This window comes from Bombus pyrosoma, linkage group LG7 (genome assembly GCF_014825855.1).
Source record: "Bombus pyrosoma isolate SC7728 linkage group LG7, ASM1482585v1, whole genome shotgun sequence".
Classification (NCBI taxonomy): Eukaryota; Metazoa; Arthropoda; class Insecta; order Hymenoptera; family Apidae; genus Bombus; species Bombus pyrosoma.
In genome coordinates, this window is record NC_057776.1 from 5,748,699 (window position 1) to 5,767,796 (window position 19,098).

At 33.6% G+C, this 19,098-nt stretch overlaps 1 protein-coding gene across 1 annotated transcript; it reads left to right on the top strand.

The window, feature by feature from the left end:
• Positions 1-13,485: 13,485 nt before the first annotated feature.
• LOC122569738 lies at positions 13,486-18,148 on the top strand. Its single transcript, XM_043731255.1, has 3 exons — positions 13,486-14,796; positions 14,885-15,330; positions 15,516-18,148. The coding sequence occupies exons 1-3, from the start codon at positions 14,601-14,603 to the stop codon at positions 15,699-15,701; spliced, it is 828 nt and encodes a 275-aa protein (XP_043587190.1). The 5' UTR covers positions 13,486-14,600; the 3' UTR covers positions 15,702-18,148.
• The last annotated feature ends 950 nt before the right edge of the window (positions 18,149-19,098 follow it).

Here is a 19,098-nt window from a genome sequence, read left to right on the forward strand (position 1 = left end):
TTTATTAGACGAAACGAGCAAAGGCTAGACGAAGCGAGACTTTCACGTTGTGTACGAACGGGAGAAAGAGAGCGCGAGAATGGCTATGAGAAAATGAAAGTGTAATTGCACGTGAGTTTTTAAGGGAAAATCGAAGAGCGCGTGTCGATGATTCAAAATCGGAAATGCGTGTGAGCGAAGTTCCGTGTGCGTGACGATGAAAGCGAATGATCGAGGAGCGTGTGTAACGAGAAGAGTGAGACAGATTAAAAAAAAAAAACAATAATTATACAGAGATTTACGTTACGAGCCTTTATTACGATACTTGAACTTTTCGCCTCGCTACTTTAGTTAGAAAAAGGAAAATTTTAAGACGCGCATTATAAATTACCAGCCTAGCTAAATCCAACAAGTGAAAAAATGCAAAATAACTGCGCGGAAGATAAATTTATTATTATTAAAATTAGTACTACTGTTATAAATCTATTAACTAAACATACTATTACTACTATTACTATTATATTACTATTACTACTACTACTACTACTACTACTACTACTACTACTACCACCACTACTATTACTACTACTATACTACTACTACTACTACTGCTATTACTACCACTACTACTACTACTAGTACTACTACTGCTACTGCTACTGCTACTACTGTTACTGCTACTATTTACTATTACGACATCTACCGCTATTGGTACTGTTAGCACTTCCATTTCCTACTGCTGATACTACTACTACTACTACTACTACTACTACTGTTACTACCACCATCTCTACTACTACTATTTCTACCACTACTACTGCTGCTGCTAGTGTAACTACTATTATTATTCTTACTAATACTATTACTACTACTATTACTATTGCTACTACTATTACTACTACTACTACTGCTGTTGATACTACCACTAGTATTACTACTATTAGTTCTACCACTACCACTACTATTACTACTACTACTACTACTACTACTACTGCTACTACTACTACTATTACTACTACTACTAATCTACTACTGCTGCTTCTATTACTACCACTATTACTACTACTACTACTACTACTACTACTACTACTACTACTACTACTACTACTACTACTACTNACTACTACTACTACTACTACTACTACTACTACTACTACTACTACTACTACTACTACTACTACTACTACTACTACTACTACTACTACTACTACTACTACTACTACTACTACTACTACTACTACTACTACTACTACTACTACCACTACTATTACCACTACCACTACTACTATCACTACCACTATTACTACTACTACTATTACTACTACTATGACTACTACTACTACTACTACTGCTGCTACTGCTACTACTATTACTACCGTCATCGTTACACTACTACTGTTGCATATTATTACTAACTATGAACAGTAGTGTGGCCATTATTTCCGTTGTTATTATTATCTACGTCTGTTATTATTATTACTACTATTATTGCTGCAACTGCTGATACTACTACTACTACTACTGCTACGACTACCAATACTGTACGCTGTTACTATTACTATTACTACTGATACTAGCACTAAATACGACTACAACTACTACTGTTACTATCGACGTGAGGAGAAAGATGAATATGGCGAAATGATATTTAGTTAACGAGATGAGAAACTACTCTGTTAGACGGTCATAGCTGTTAGAGGTATAAATAGAGCATAGATAGGTAGCTAGGTAGTTGGTACGGTATCAAGGTATGGTATCGTTACAAGTGGAATTATCGAGTAATCGTTATGAAATTCCCGATTCCTTTTTAGATCAATATGCGAAAGAGGCTGGTTTTGTATGTTAGACAGGATCGGTGATATGCCAACACATGTACACACGCACACACATACATACTTTTACAAATACACAAGTTCGAGAAGCCAATGCGTTGTTATTCCGTTCGGTTGCCATCGGCAGACTTTTGTCGTCCGTAAAACTAAAACATGACGAAGGGAGGATGAGCTTTCACCTCGATCGGGGTTTCGTCGTCGGAGATCGCGGGCCAAAACAAACCTTTCTACGATCGTTTGTACGTTTTCTTAAGAATTTTCAGCTTTTTAACCAACACTCTTTCTCCATTTTTGCTTGAATACGCTCGAGGCTGCGTTTCTCTTGAAGCGAGATAACTGCGTCTAGCGAACGAGTCGATTCTCTCTCGGCATGATCAACCACTTCGGCACGTGGTCGATATGGAAAATTGATCGATCTCCGACATCAAGCGTCCCACCTACCACAAGTCAAACAAACAAACAAACAATCTTTCGAACTTCCATTGCATTCCGTTGCGTCTAGTAACCATTTTCAGAGCCGAAAGACCGATCGAACCAATCAATCCACGTTTAACAACAATAAACAGAACAGAAGAAGAAATGAAGCAAATCAAATCCGTGTTAATTAAGATCCTACGATATTTACACTGCGTTCCATTTAGTATTGCACAAGAGTGGCGATGCAACGTAGCGATTCAGCGAGAACGGTATGTCGAGTGCAGGTGGCCGCCGACACCTCGCCTTCTTTTACCTTCTCGACGTAAGCGTAAAAGTCGTTAGCGAGAATGCTGTTCATTTTGTACAACAATCGATGTATATTTCCTCGCGTAGAATAAATGGATGGTATCGCTAGCCGGCAAATGCGAACGAAACGAACGAGCGAAAAAAACAACAAAAAAAGAAACAACAGCAAAAAAAAAAATAAGAAAAAATAATGTTCCTTCGTGCTAGAATCTGCGTGCTTGCAAAAGGATGCCAACTGTTGAACTTGTCGCTCTGCCAAATTCACATGGCTTCCTCTCCGGCAAATCTTGCATATTGCTATTAGTCGGATCGATCGCTGATCGTCGCTCGTCCAACCGTTCCTCTTCGCATCATCCGGCTTTGGCAACCGGCTGCTGGTGCTAGGAAAAATGTGAAAAGGCAGAGCGAGACTGAGAATGAGTGACTGAGAGAGAACGAGAGAGAGAGAGAGAGAGAGAGACTCAGAAAGGGTGAGATGAAAGTGAGGAGGGGCGTGAGTTGTGAGGAAGGAAGCGTGAAACAAGGAGGACGGGTGACTGAAACGATCGAGACAAAAGAGTCCAGCATGCATTCCAATGTAACTAATTGAAAATTAATCTAGAGAAAGAGAGAGAGAGAGAGAAAGAGAGAAAGAGCTAGTCCGCTATATGAAGCTAGTTACCTATATTCCGCTGTCGCCGCGTCGTGCCGTAGAGAACGAACAATTTGTTATGAAACTTAATGCTACTTAACGCGAGTAACACGAGATATGCGCACCGTCACGTTCTCTTTTCGCAGCAAGAACGCCGAGTAAGCCGTGGTTTCGCAATCAGCCTGGGCTAGAGCTTACTAACTTAACGAAACAGTTGTACGAATAATTAGCGATGGCAGGTTCGTCGAGCATCCCCTGTTACGTTGCATTTGTCATGGACAAATCTCCATCGCTTTTCCATTCGATATTCCTTGATAAAATTGCTCATGGTTACGCGAATAATCGGCGATAAGTTTAAAAGTGTTTCACATTTTGTAAAAAGGAGCGTAGCTCGTGGGAGGAAAATTTGAAAGAGAACAGGGGATGGTCGAGTGATGATCGCATGGCATATGGCGCGTATTATAGTTTAAAGAAGAAGAAGATAGAAGGAAGAAGACCACTCGTAGATCGAGCGAATCACGCTTTCCAGTGGTATAGTTAGATATTACAATTGGCGCTAAACGAGGCAACTATCTGATACGCCGTGATAATTTTAGAAAATGAAAGATTAACGTTCGTTGTCAGTGCCAGTTCCACTGACTTCAGCCAGTTCGCGCGCTGAATTATTCCAACGAAAACGCCGGATAGCAATTCGTTTCTGCGTTACACGCGCAATATACGTCTATCCTTGTAGAATGAGAGGAAGGAACAAGCAAATAAGAATTATGTATATTTAAAACGTAATTTGAACGGAGAAGGGAACGAAGGCCGAACTAATTGGAGGAGAAATCTCGCTCGCGACTGCATACGAGCAACCGAGAAATCGGTTTTTAACGAGAAAGTAATAAAGTAACGTTTGCTACGTACGTTTACGAGCGCATACGTAAATACGTGGAGAGACGAACGGACGAAGAACAGACACAAATAGCAACACGAACGAACAGGAACACATACACACACACACGAAACATGTATACACACAATGGGCACGAACGATACTTTGATTAAGCTATATTATAGTAGGCCACGCGAGAAACGAAGAAAGCTGAACGGACAAGAAAGAAAGAAGAGAAAGAAAAGAGAAAAAAAGTCCATTGGAAACGAGGGCGGCAATGCGGTGGCGGCTGCCTCTGCCACTCTAGTTGATCGGGATTCGTTTTATTAATTAATTAATTACTGAATTAATTAATTAATCGAGAACTCATTTATATAGTGTTGAGCACTGTTTTAAGTGCTTTTCATTTTTTGGCTGTGTGAAGCTTCAACTGAAGTAATTTAAAGGGGAGAAGAAAAAAAAAAAATGATGTAATTATCGTATTGGCTTTGCATAATCACTCTCGACAATTTTTCTGACGCAAGGAAAATAAACTAAATAATGAATAACAATATTAATAATAATAGAAATAATAATAATAATAATAATAATAATAATAATAACGATAATGACTTCATAAGTAAAACCGTAAAATACTAGATACGAAAGCCGAATAAAAATATACCTATGCGCGCAGAGAGAGTTATTCAGCAAAGATGAAACCATGATTAATAATAATGAATAATAATAATAATAATAATAACAACAACAATAAATAAGAAGTAATGGGAAATAATAATAATAACAACAACAACAACAACAACAACATTAGTACTAATATGTAATAATAACGCTAATACTAACAATAGTAATAATTAATGTGTAATTAAATAACAAGTAATAATAACAATACTAATAATAATAATAAAAATAATAATAATCGATAAGTAATGAACGCTACATCTCCCTCGGTACGTTATACATATTATAATTCCGTATCTCCGTTTGTACGCATTTTAACAAATGAAAACAAGAATTACTACAGGATATATTTAAACGAGCAAAGAAAAAGATGTATAAATAACAAAATACTATACTCTTAACGGTACTAGTTCAGATAAACATCCTGCCGAGTTGCCCCGGGTTACGCTAAGAGCCACCTGGCCTGCATTAAAACAAAAAAGAAAAAAAAAAAAATACTACGTTTATAAGCGCTAAGAAAAGCTAAACCGATCGCCTTACAGAGTGGGACACGATAATAACAGACAACATAAGGAAGATATTTAAAAAAAAAAAAAAAGTCGATTAAACGCGTAAATACTACCGTAAAGTCAGTAACACAGTCGGCATACACGCGAACACGTACACACGCACACGTTCATACAGGATATAATATACACACACGTACTCGTACGAAACACAAACGCATATAAAAGTAACTCGTATACATACGCGGAAAGGGTATAGAATGATAAAAAAGACAAAAAAGAAAAACAAAAAAAAAAAAAAAAAAACGAAGAGAAAGAAACACATAATAATCTATTTTTCGCCCGAGCAAAGTGATTCTATAACGTAAATTGTATTGTATCGTTAACGAGGAGGAAACGAAAGAAAGAATGGCTAATTTTTCTAACGAACATACCGCAAGCCTCGACAGCAAAACGATGTCTCTTTTTTTTTTTCTTTTTTTTTTCTTTTTCTAATCGTCCTCCGCCGACGATGAGAGTTTTATAAATCTAATCTACTATTTCTATACATTCAAGCGTTTTGTAAGGTGTCGCGCAATTGCAACTGCGAAAGGGTCAAAATACGATAGCACAGCAGAGACCGCGGTCGTCGGCCGATCTCCGCACGAACCTCGTGGCTCGCGTCGAGACCGAGTACATACCGAATCAAAAACAAACGTGTTGTTGAAAGCTTGGCGACATTTCGTCGGCCGCGAACGCGAACTCAAAACACCACCTCTTCGCTTTCCCCTGCATCTAATCCGAATTTTTGTCCAGCGCGCGGCCCGCGCGCCCACGCACACCCACGCGCCTCACACTCGCATCATTCTCGCACTGGAATTCGCTTCAACGAGCTGTCTGATTCGACTGCCACTTTTTACTCGCGAGTTGACAGTTTCTCCGCGAACGCGCTCGAGCGTCCAGCCGAACCGCATCCCGCTCGTTCATTCAAATCGCCAATCGACGATGCGCTTCCACGACGCATCCTCCTCTTTGTACAGTTTACAAATACACTTATTCGCGTTCACTTATCTCGCGTGTGGGAAATAAGAGGAAGAAAGGGAAGAAGGCAAGAAGGAAGGGAACGAAAGGAGGAAGGAAAGAACGAGACATAGGCGTGGTTCAGCTCGACGATCGGATTTCAAATTGATTCCCGTCGATTAATCGCCGCGAACCAACGAAATGCCACGCTTGTTCGATAGAGCGGCGGATGGCGCGAGATCGGCGGCCGATCGACGCGTTGCGACGCTTAACAATTTTCCTTTAGCTGCTTCTAAAATGGAAAACAATGGCATAATCGAAACAGTGGACGACAGAAGCGCGAGGAACCGGGAGGCGCGTTTACGCGAGAACGAACAAGATAGCGGGAATGGTTTGAGGTTCGAACGTGCTTAACGAGGCACGGAAACCGAGTTCCGTTCGCAAGCCGGGTACCAAGGCACTCAGGGCAACGATTAATATCGATCAACTTATTTGTACGATGATCTAGGCTATTTACGTTGTATGTCCATGATGCCGGAAAAGATATAAACGATGCATTTGTAGGCATTAAAAAAAAAAAAGCAAAGTAAATAAATAAGGCCGACGCGCGTCGCCTTCTCTAAACGAGATATAACATTTTGAATAAAAAAATAAGTATATAAATATATATATATATATATGTGTATATATATATATATATATACACACAAATATAGCGATTACGGAGTACATAGGTGGAAATGGAAACTTATTTCCCCCGTGGCTGACTGCTGCGCGCGATTACGAAGCTAAAACAGCGTGATGTTCGGTTACTTTTCTACAAAGCAATTTTAATTTTAATTCGCGAAATTGCCTGTATCGTTGGAAAACTGATGATAATATTTTCGTTCGAATGCAAACGAAACGCTTGGATCTCGTGACACGAGCTTTGCGTTATCGGTGAATCTTCTAAACGACGTACTTTCGATGCGACGCAATTTTTCTTGCAGCGTGTTCGCGTCCACTAGCCAGCCCTATCGTCGTTGCATATACAAGTTTCTACCGTAGTAAATGGAAGCCCGTTTGTCACTGAAAGTAAAAATCACAATAATTGGTTTCTCTCGATAAAGCGATGAAGAAATGGGCCGGGTAAGGGGAAGGTAATAGACGACGCGAACCGTGAAGAGGAGATAAAAGCGTGGTAAAGACGAGATAAGCAGACGCGAGGAAAGTCATTGAGAAACGATCGAGATACCTACGAGTGTGACTCGTAAGCGAAGATTAATTATATCGGGTGCTCGAAACGAGAGAAGAAGAAGGAAAAGGCGATGATCACGCATAATATTTTTAGAAACTCGCGCGAGATAGGAAGGGAAACGGCGTTACGGTAGTAGGAGGATACGACAGGAGGGAAGATAGAAGAGAAATAGGCATTCAATGATAAACAGAATTTACTATCTATTTGTCGATTAAAATTCACCAGTTGAAAAGGGATAAAAAAAAAAAAGCGGAAACAATATGAAGGAGAGAAAAAAATGATTACTACTTATCGATTAGCTATAAAACATTATTAAGGGCAGATATGTAGTACTCATATAGTCTATTTGTTAATGTTTCAGATATTTTATTAAATGTTGATATAATGTACTACGACATTCCTTGTTTGTGCCGGAATCCCCGCAATCTAGTGTTTAAACGAAAAGTAAAAAAGCAAAAAAAAAGAAAGAAAAGAAGAAGAAGATGAACCGAGAAGAGAAAGAGAAAGAGAGAGAGAGAGAGAGAGAGAGACGATACGTAAAAATGAAACTAAAACAGGAAGGCAAATACAAACGAATGCTCCACCCGTGTCAACCGATGTACTTAAACGTTACTCGAATATCGATCGATCGGTTAATCGTTCGTTAAGATGAAAGCAGAATGAAAGAATGCAAAGGAAAAAAAAACATCATTGAAACTACGTATATAGACGTACGCATAATTATATTATACATCTCAATAGTTCCCTACACGATGCCTTCGTACAATCGAGTCGGCAATTCGCGTATACACAAGAGATGCAAAAATCGCGCCGATTTACGATAATGGAAGGATAGAAAAAAAAAGGTGAATAGGGAGGGGGGAGGGAGGATAGCAAGCGAACGAACTAATTTCCATGAAGAAAAGAGCGGACAAGAAATATTTTATTACGTATATAATGTATACTAGCCATAACGCGCCCGTCAACGAGATCCCCTAACTACTTTTCTATTGGCATGCATTATCTTCGAAATCATCGAAACATTCCTTGAGAAAAATTGTAACACGCGACAACGTCCTTTATCCGTTCAATTTTTCACGCGATCGGTGCCAAGAGTTTAGCGGATCGTAGAATATCGCACGTTGTTTAAACTTAATTCATCGGAAATTAAATTAAACTTTAAATCGTTACGGGGAATCGTTTGATTTCGATTTCTGTTCGAGCCGCGCGTATACCTTTGCGTTACATCGATCTTGAATTATATCTAATTTTATTCATAACGTTTCTTATTTATTTAATTATAAAATTAATCATAAAATTGCAGAAAAATCTGCAGTCATTTGTTGTTGCTATTTAAAATTAAGAAAACTCGCTATATTATGAACATCCGCTAAAACACCGACGAACTTTCCTATGCCTTACTCGATACACGTTGATATCGCTGAATAAGTTCGTTGGATTGGCCGGTCGTGGAAACGCGATGCACAAAATGAGACAAAGTTTCTCCGCGAGAGGAGAAGAAAATTGAACGGATGTACGCGTACAGAGCGTTTCTTTTCGCATGAGGGGTTGACTGGCGTTCGTAACGTTAAAATCGCGAACAAAGGCAAAGGGATGAAAGAAGAGAGAAAGGTGGAGAGAATGTGCGAGAGCGATGGAGTTGGAGAGAGCGTTGGAAAGATCATAGGAGGCTCGACAGAGGTACGAGAGGTGTTTACGATAGAAAAATCTTGGTCGGTTGCGCAGCAAAAAGGCAACAGCGATTATGAATATATTTATAGGAACGCGAGACTTTCGTATATGTAGAATCGAAAGGTCACACGGCTGCGCTCACGAATAATTTTGTAACGTTTTATAAATAAATTGGCATATCGACTTTATCAATCGGAAACGAACGAAAGAGAGGAAACCTTCCCTCCGGAAATAAAAAGGAAGAAAAGTCGGAGAAGGAACGAAAGTGGGAGCGAATGCTAGCGAGAGGAAAACGAAAAAAGAGAAAGACGCGTAAATAAATTAATTCTCACTTCTCCATCGATGAACGCTCTGCTGGTTTGGAGCTGTAGTCATATCGTTAGTGTATAAGTCTGTATGTGACGATGTTAATTATTGTAATATAAAGAAAAGAGCAAGATGAAAAAGAAAAAACCAAACCATTATTACTACGTAGGAGCATTTCAAATGAAAATTAACGGATGGTGTTTAAAGGAGGACAGAGAAACGGATAACGACGCTATTTGTCTGGTATTACCGGGCATGCCTCAAAATAGATTTTTTATAAATCGCAAAGATCTGTTTCCGACCTTTTTCATTGAATATTCTCATATTCGAGACTTGACTCTCTCCGTTTCTGTTTTTCGCAATGTGGACCGCATTTACTTGAGAAAACGAACGAACGAACGAAAGAGGGAGAGAAAGCGAGAGAGAGAGAGAGAGAGAGAAAAAAAGTGAGAGAAAGTAACAGAGAGAGAGAGAGAGAGAGTGAACGAAACAGAAAGAGTGAAAGGCGGGGCGAATGAGAGAGAGAGAGAGAGAGCGTGATAAAATTGGTAATATATGAAAAAGAGAGCGTGAAAACGAATATGAGGAAAGATAAAGTGCATTAGTGCGATCAGAAGCAAAGATGAGGAAAAAATGAATACAGAAAGGAAATGAATGAGAAACAGAATGTGTGTGAAAAATGATAAGACGAGAGAGAAGAAAGAAAACAAGAGAGAAATGAAGAAGCAATCGCACCTCGACCGAATTTAAACCTATAATTTCCTCTCACACCTTTGCGCAGTGTTTTGGGCCTTTCCGTCCAATACGCGATGTACCACTGTCATTATTTATTTAATTTTTGCAATCTACGTACAATAAAATTGTTGTTGCTGAAACGATAAGTGTAAATGTGTATACTGTACATTCAACCTTCGTTTTAAAATCATCATTAAGATCTCACTGGACCAGGATTCTTGCCGTCCTGGCGTGTGTTGTAATTGTACATGTACATATACATGCGTATTTTTTAATATCAGACGGTAATTTACTCGATAATTAGGATCGCTTATTAGAGTATATATGTATGTATATATGCATACATACGTACGTACATAAGATATAATATATATGTACACATATGCATCCGTACATGTGTGTATGTATATGTATACATATATGTACACATATATGAAAAAAAGAAAAATGAGAGCGGCATTCCCGACGCCGATGTCTGCGATGAACGATCTCCGAAAGGAATAAAGCACTTTCACGTAGTATCGTGTTTCTCTCGCTATTTCTCTCACTACCCTTGCATTCCTAGTCATTACAGAGATTGATTCCTTAAGTGGTATCCGCAGAGATCCAGCTAACGACAAATTCTATTCTTGCGAAGTATCGTCGAAAATTTCAACTTCTCGTTTAAAAGTTATAAACTACTCTAAAATCTTTGAACTTTGATACTCGTAACTATTACATTCTTCTTTCAATTACAATGTCTTCTTAATGCTTTGCGCCTTTTACGTTTTAAAGTTTTTATAATATTCGTGTAAATGAATCACATTTGATATCAAATAAAAGTATCGTATCACTGACGAGATACATTAGTCAATGATCATACTCAGTAAAGCTTTATAGCGTTTCTACCGTTACCGATACAGTAGAAAATAATATTACGATGCCATCTATGCTCAGAATTTAAACTATCTATGATTAATTCCTGTGGAATAAAATTCTATAAGATTTCCTATATTTCCTATATTCGTTTACGATTATACCACAGATGAGATATGTATAGAATAGACGTGACCATTGACTTCTGTGGACGTGACTGGTAGACATGATCGATGGACGTAACCATTGGATGTGACATTATGACATCATTGACTACCTTGCCGGTGTGATGACATCATTAATTAAGGATAGAATAGACGTGACATTAAATGGGACTTTATGTCCCAGGTTCTGGAATACCAGTTTGGAAAAAATCTGAGTGTTTCCTACGCTCTCTGCGATTTGCTACAGCCAACACAGGAAATATCACAGATAACTTATTTTTAATTTCATTGGAAAATTTAGTTTCAATTTAAACCACTACCATAGACGAGGTACAGAAATAGACATGATATTCAATGCTTTCTCAAGCTGCACGTTTTGGGGATCATCTGATCACCCATACCATTTTCGTATTGCATGCGACTTTACCGATTCAGTATAGTGCTGGTTTGAATTAAAAATACATATTCTTGTACGTATGAAATTATAAATAAAATATAGAATAGGATATCCTACAATCGCAATGAAGTATAGAATTCTATACTTCTACAATACTTCAGAAAGTATTACACACTATTAAAATAATAAAACACATTACGTACACTACACATATGTATACGTTACACACTATCAAAATAATAATAGTTAAATGATTCGTTTAACTAGTTCCAAATTAAATTGTAACTTCATATATCCGAAACAAAAATGTGAATTTTTTAATCTTTTCTATTTTCATCTTCGTATTCATAAATCAATTATTAATTACATATTATCAAGTGTAGGTACTGTGACTCATAAACTTGCAACACAATCTATCGATAACCTAAATAAACGAATTACGCCAAATGGAAAGAAGAAAAAACCAATAAAAAGAGTAAAAAAGTCACCAAAATCTTGCTTCTGTGGATAAATACATGTACAGTTTATATCAATCTTCCATATGAACCAGCGAGCGTAAACGAACGGAACAGCGAGTATGAGCGAATGTCCCTATTTACCTAGCAACAAAACAATACTTCAACCTCCCGTAATAGTCATCCGCTCTATCATCCCTACAAATAAGACTGTACCACTTACTACTGAGGAATCTGCCATTGACATTAAACATATGTAAGAAACTGTTAAATTTATCCTAAAAACTCTAGAATCTCAACGAAATATTCAGACACTTCCACCATATGTATAATGTATTTTTTTATATATACTTCATACGAAAATATTATACTCTATAAAAAAATAAACGTTGCAGTAAATATAGTAAATATAGAACGATATTTATTAGATTTAATTTTGGAAATTGATATCTGCTGATGTTGATGTTATATCTATAATAATACTCAAGGATAGAATTTATAAGTTATATTTCCATCGTTATGTTGTGATGTCTTATCTTGACCTGAAATTGGTCAACGCTTAAATCTTTGATAGTCATTTATTCTCTTTTTTAAATTTTTATCTTCTTAATAAGAGTGCGATTCACTAACATTAATACATTTATTTAGATGAATGTTTTTAAATTTATTTAGAACGTATATTTTGTGCATTAATTAATGTAACATCATTATGACTCATTTAGCAAATTTTGAAATGTTTTATGAAAACATTCGGGCAGTAATCGCAAAGACCAGAAATCGTTAAATCTATTTGCGAACGAACAAACTTGTAATCATTTCCTATTCTACGCAAAGTATAATCTTGTTTGTAAAATACTTTCGTTCGGTTATTCTACAGTTTCAGTTTTTATTCTCTTTGGCAATGCTTAAAATATATTTGTCTTATTGTTAAATAAATATATGAAATTAACTGCCATTATTCAATAAATTAATTAACTACTTTTAATAAAAATAATAACTAAAATGATATATTTGTTTTCATTAATATAATTATTAATATGAATCTTCTATATTAAAATGTGAAAATAAATTCTGAATATATATAGAATCTAATAATCCTATATATGTATATATTGCAAGTAACAATAAAAAGAAAATATGTAATAATTTTCAATAGAAATACTTTCTAAAGAATAAATATTGTTTTCGGATAAGATAAGATTATTCTTCTAATATTTTATCATTTTTTGATTGAATATAACAAAATTTCATTGGCTATATCTTATATTTCAAATTTTTCAAACAAGAACAGATTCATTTAATATTGGGCAAAGCTATTATACAATGAAAGATGACTTTTATGCAAATCATAAATCACATAAGCCAATATTCATATACTTACCATTTTTCTCCATTTTTGTTAACTTCAATATCAGTATCATGGCACATTCATATGTAGTATAACTTTGACAAATATTTTGACAAAATTAAAGCAAACTTTAAACGAGAAGCTTTTGTGTAGTATTTAAAACGATACAGAGTTACATACATTATGTTTTACATAATTTAAACTTAATAAACTTTTACAGCACGTTTTATCTTTATTTAATTGGGTTAGCAGCCTGTAATATGCACGTATTATTTTTGTTTAAATCGAAATAGTTCAAGCCTACAAAAGATATTTACACGTGGTTTCTCGCATGGAAACAGGATCTGCGCATGCGCGAGAAATCTTCAGAGGGGGCAAAGCCCTTCGTCTAATAAAACCGATAGACAGTAAGGATGGAAACATTATTTTGTAGTTCTCATTTAACACATTTGTGCCAATTTCAATATTTTTACGTGGTGTCATGTTAATATAAAAGTAGAATTTTATGAAATATTGTATGTGACATTTACAATGCTACAAGAATTCAACCAAAAATTAATTTTTATGATATTTTATTTTAAAACATAAGAAAGTGATAGATTCGAATTCTATGTGATTTACATGAATGAGCACCGACAAGACTGATTATGAAACAAAATATATTACTCTAATTTATGTAATTACTTCATTACTAAATGCAAGATAAGATTGCTATTGAAATTAACAGTATTATTGTAAACAATCGGTTACTTGCTACTAGTTTTATAAAAGAGATTAAAGGACATAAGTGAAAGTAATTACAATATTATACTAGCATGATCTATAAATAATGCAGAGGATATTTATAGAATTATGACTTATAATTGGGTCGATCATTAAGAAATTTAGAAAAGCCGAAAGATTAAAAAATTTTTAATACATTTTTGAGCAGAATCTAATTAATGAAATACATTAAAATAAATAGTGCGAGATCAAGATATAAGTTTATTTTATTTCTATATATACCAAAGAATTATTGCCAAGGTTTTTATATTATCTCACTTCACAATAATTTTAGAATACTGCGTACAATGCAGATGTTATATAATTTATTCACCTAATACGAATTATAAGCAAAAATTATTTAATAAAAAACGGATTATGAAATGATTGCTAAGTATGTTCTTTTAATATAAGTGAGTTTCAACGTAAATAAAAGTTTGTACATATGGGTTTTACAAAGATATTAAAACGTATGCTGTATGCAAATTTTGCATCGTGTAGTTCTAAAACGTTAGGAATACTAGCACCATTAACAATCCCACCATTGCATATTGCATTTCTGTACTACTTTTGGCAAGAATATTCAAGAGACGTAGACAAACAGTATTGTTCTTGTTCATGTTGGGACACAGTATTTAAGGGTAAGTTAATCTTATTTATATATCTTATGTGACTAGTTATAGAACTACATTCAATTAGTTTTCAAAAACTATTGATATATTATTGCAGGATCATATGAGTCTGGAATTGCCTCTTATAAACATATGTATTTTAATGCCACATCAAATACTTTAAAAATATGGATTACGATTGTAATTGGAGTTATTACTTTATATGAAGTAGTGAAACATTTGACATGGCTAGCTTTTCATAACCGCCTTAGACTTTCTATGATGATCCTTTTTTTAACTGCTATTTTCTCACATTACTATACTTGGTGGGTTTATATGAATTATTGGAATGATGAGTTCTATTCCCAATGGTACCACCAATTGTTTTTCTCTATCACTGAGCTGATTTCTACTTTCCTGGTTGTTCATCTGGCAGATAATAAAAATCCAGTAACTCATAGAAAAGCATTTGGTATAGCTGCAATAGCTATTTTACATATTTTAGCAGGTGGTTGGGATCAATTTGTTGCCAATGTTTTCAGAGGAGAAGGACGTGCACATCAGGTAATAGTATTTAAGGAATCATGTGTCATAATCATAATAACTATATGCAATTTACAATGTAACATATTACAATCATTTGCATCAATTCATTTATATATGAATGAATATGTATATGTGTACAATATGCAAGACATAATATGTATATTCAAATTATAATGTTTAGTTAGTAATTTTTTATGTAATAGGTTGTACGTGATCTTGGATTTATGATCCCAGATATTCTTCATGTTGCTATTCCATTATGGACAGTTAAGTGGAAACATATATATAATCTTCCTGGTTCTGCCAAACAAGATCCTAGTATCAAAAGAGATCTAGCTTATATGTTGGGGATGATATGTATAGGATTATGCATTTGTGCCATATTGTAATTCAGTCATTATAATGCCTAAAAATAGTGTCTTAAAGATAAAATGATTATTTAATTTAACTTATTTTCTTATACCAAGTTTTGAAAGATGTACATCTATAAATGAATATTATTCTAAAAATATATATGTGCACATATACAGGAAGTGCAACAGGTTTGGGGAAAAACTTCAGGAGCATATAGCACTCATCAAAACAAGCAAAAAGGTCTAGTTTTGGAGTTACAAAATGTTTTTGTCAATAAGATATTAACTCTACAGTTACTGGCATGTTTCTTATCTCTTACATTGGTTTACTATAAAACTGTACTATTATACACTAAACATCTCATAATTCCAAAACTAATGATTTTTGGATCCATGTTTATTAAGACCTTTTTTACTTGTTTTGATGAGTACTATATACATACTCCTAAAGTTTTCTCCAATTTTCTTGTACATCCTGTATTTATAAACCTTTATAATACTTTTTATGGTGCTGATACTTTCGCTGAAAGAAAATTTACTTACAATTAGTCAATTTAGTTTAATAGATTCCATTACAAAGTGGTTCCCATTATTGCTTAAACAATGTTACACATTTGAAGAGCTTTTATCTTTCTATGTTCTATTTCATTTTATATATTCTTAACATATTACATATGTATATATATAGTTGAAAATGCCTACAAAGTACAAGTTGCTTACAATAGGAAGGCTGTCCTTTTAGGTTGTTTGTTTCTTTTACGTTTGCAAATTAGTAAATTATTTATCTTATCTACTAAAACAAGAAATATTTTAGGTATTAACAAAAAAGTAGTACATGTAATTAGAGAAATTATGATTAATCACTTATATCTTTTTAGCATTGAAATAAATATATTTATAGTTATTCTTTTTCGATAATAATTAATGATTAATTAGTGATATTTATTAACTATTAATCTTTGACATCAGTGGAATGTATACTGTAACGATAAGCGAACAACGATAGTTGTCGAAAGATGAAATTGTGCACATTTTTTTGTCACAAAAAAATTGCTTTTTCTTGCTATATCGATAATAATTAATCAGTTTAATAACGAATTATTTAGATCAGAATAAATTCCAAAGTAAGTAGTAGTATACATTACCATTTGATAATTGCCTACTTTTTGATATTAACGAATGTGTTCTTAATTTAAATATATTAGTCATAATAGTTATAGAAGTTTAGTTTAGATGTAAGGATAAGGTCACTTTCTCGTTTTCAAAATATTTATCGAGATATTTTTGTGATTATTGTTTGTGTATATTGTGTATACCGGGTAATTACGAAATATTGTTATAGCTTTGCAGTGCTTTGCATATTTATTTAAATATCGCGATTAAATAAATGAGGAACATTCAAGATTATACATATAAATTATATCAACGAAAGGAACATATCATACAACGTTTGCGATACGTTTCTTAAAAATAAAAATAATTATAAATGAAACAAGGAATGTACAATATAATTATTGGCAGTTTTGAAGAGCAGTGCTCTTGTTAAGGAACAAGGCCACAACAAAGTGCCTACATACAATGCGAATTATTTTCGTTAATATCTCATTGACTTAATGTTATTATAATATACGAATTGATTCTACAGGTGATAATAGATATTGTATAAGACTTTAAGGACCTTTTACGGAAACCAATAATGAAGTAACTAATTTAAGAATTAGTTTATTTCAAAGTAAAAACTATTAATAGTCGGCACTATTCATTGTTTTACTGTATTAGAGAGAAGAAGAAATATTTCAGGGCTATAAAAATATAACTTAATTTATTTCAGTACCATCCTCTCTGCTTGTATGTTCCATATTTCATATTTCAAAAACAAATTAATATTTGAATTACTTCAAAGACTTTTACTTCATTTTATTTCTGTATAATGATAACATTATACAGAATAAACGTTTATTATCGTATTATCTAGAATTTAGTAGAACTCTTTTTGAATATATACAACTTTGACTTTGTTTCAGTAGTAATTGAAATATTCATTAGTTCAATGCTTTATACTAACTAACTTGAGTGATATCTGCTACACTGATAATTTTATATTTCTGCGTATATTATACAATTAAGGAAACAAATTGATTTTTTAATGTTTAAGAGTAACTTCTACTGAAAGTACTTACTGAAATTACCTGTTAGTATTTATTTATTCTCGTCATATCAAAAACATTTGTGATCATATCTCGTAATATCATTGTTAATAATGCGGCCTATAATATGAAATTATATTTGTAATAGTTGCTAATTTATTGTATTAATTTTAAATGAGAGTCTAATTTATTTTATTCTTGTGTACCTTTTGTAAAAATTAGATCGACCGAACATTTATATTGTATTCGAAACATATTAGGAATATTATGAACAAAATGTAATATCATATTTGAAATTGTGGTTGATGGAACATGTATAAAGAAAATAAAATTTACACGAAAGTTTGTTGTATTTATATCTTTTTTACTTCGATCTACGAAATAGTATTTTATTACAACAAAAACATAAGAGCATTTTCACAGTTTATACCATTAATAATTATTTTAACGATTGAAGTTTTCGTGATTTTGTTATTCGTAATTTTGAGAATAAACACGATAACGTAATAACGGAAAGATTCAAAATACTTTTGACTTATACTTCAAATGAAATAGATGATTTCAACCGTAGAAGCATTTTACTCGTATACATTTAAGTTCATTTAAATTTATTAATTTAATATATATTATTAAAATTTAACTTTAAATGAAAAGGCATAAATAAGACTATAAAAAATATTATGATACGTTAATTATTTTCTACTAAAGTATTTTCTATAAAGACTAAAAACTAATAAAAACATCTTAATAATTACAACATTGTTTCTTTAAACAAATTTTTAAATCCAAGGTGTATATTATTGGCACATTTTAATCAGTATAATTGCAGTTTCATATGAGCAAGCTTTATAAATTGATATATTTAATTAATTAAAAACATATTTTTATACTGCAAGGAGATTTTATGTTCAAATCGATACCATATTCGGAGGAACAGATTTATAACTTATTACATATTAGTTATTATGTTTTTCGTTTTTCATTAGTAAATGTAACGTATGTAAAATGATGAACTCTATAACCATCATACCCTATTTAATAGTATTTTAGCATAATTTTTGTACAAAAAAGAATTATACCATAAATTAACATGAATTGTTTATTCCATTAATATAATCGTCCAGTAATGTGTAGAATTATCGAATTATAGATACATACATTAACGCTGAAAAGTATTTTGTAATTTTTAATTACAATTGTAATGATTTTATTCTTTATAATTGTCATAGCTACATATAGTAGAATATTCTGTCTCCTATTAGTTCTTAAAAGCCGATACGCAATAA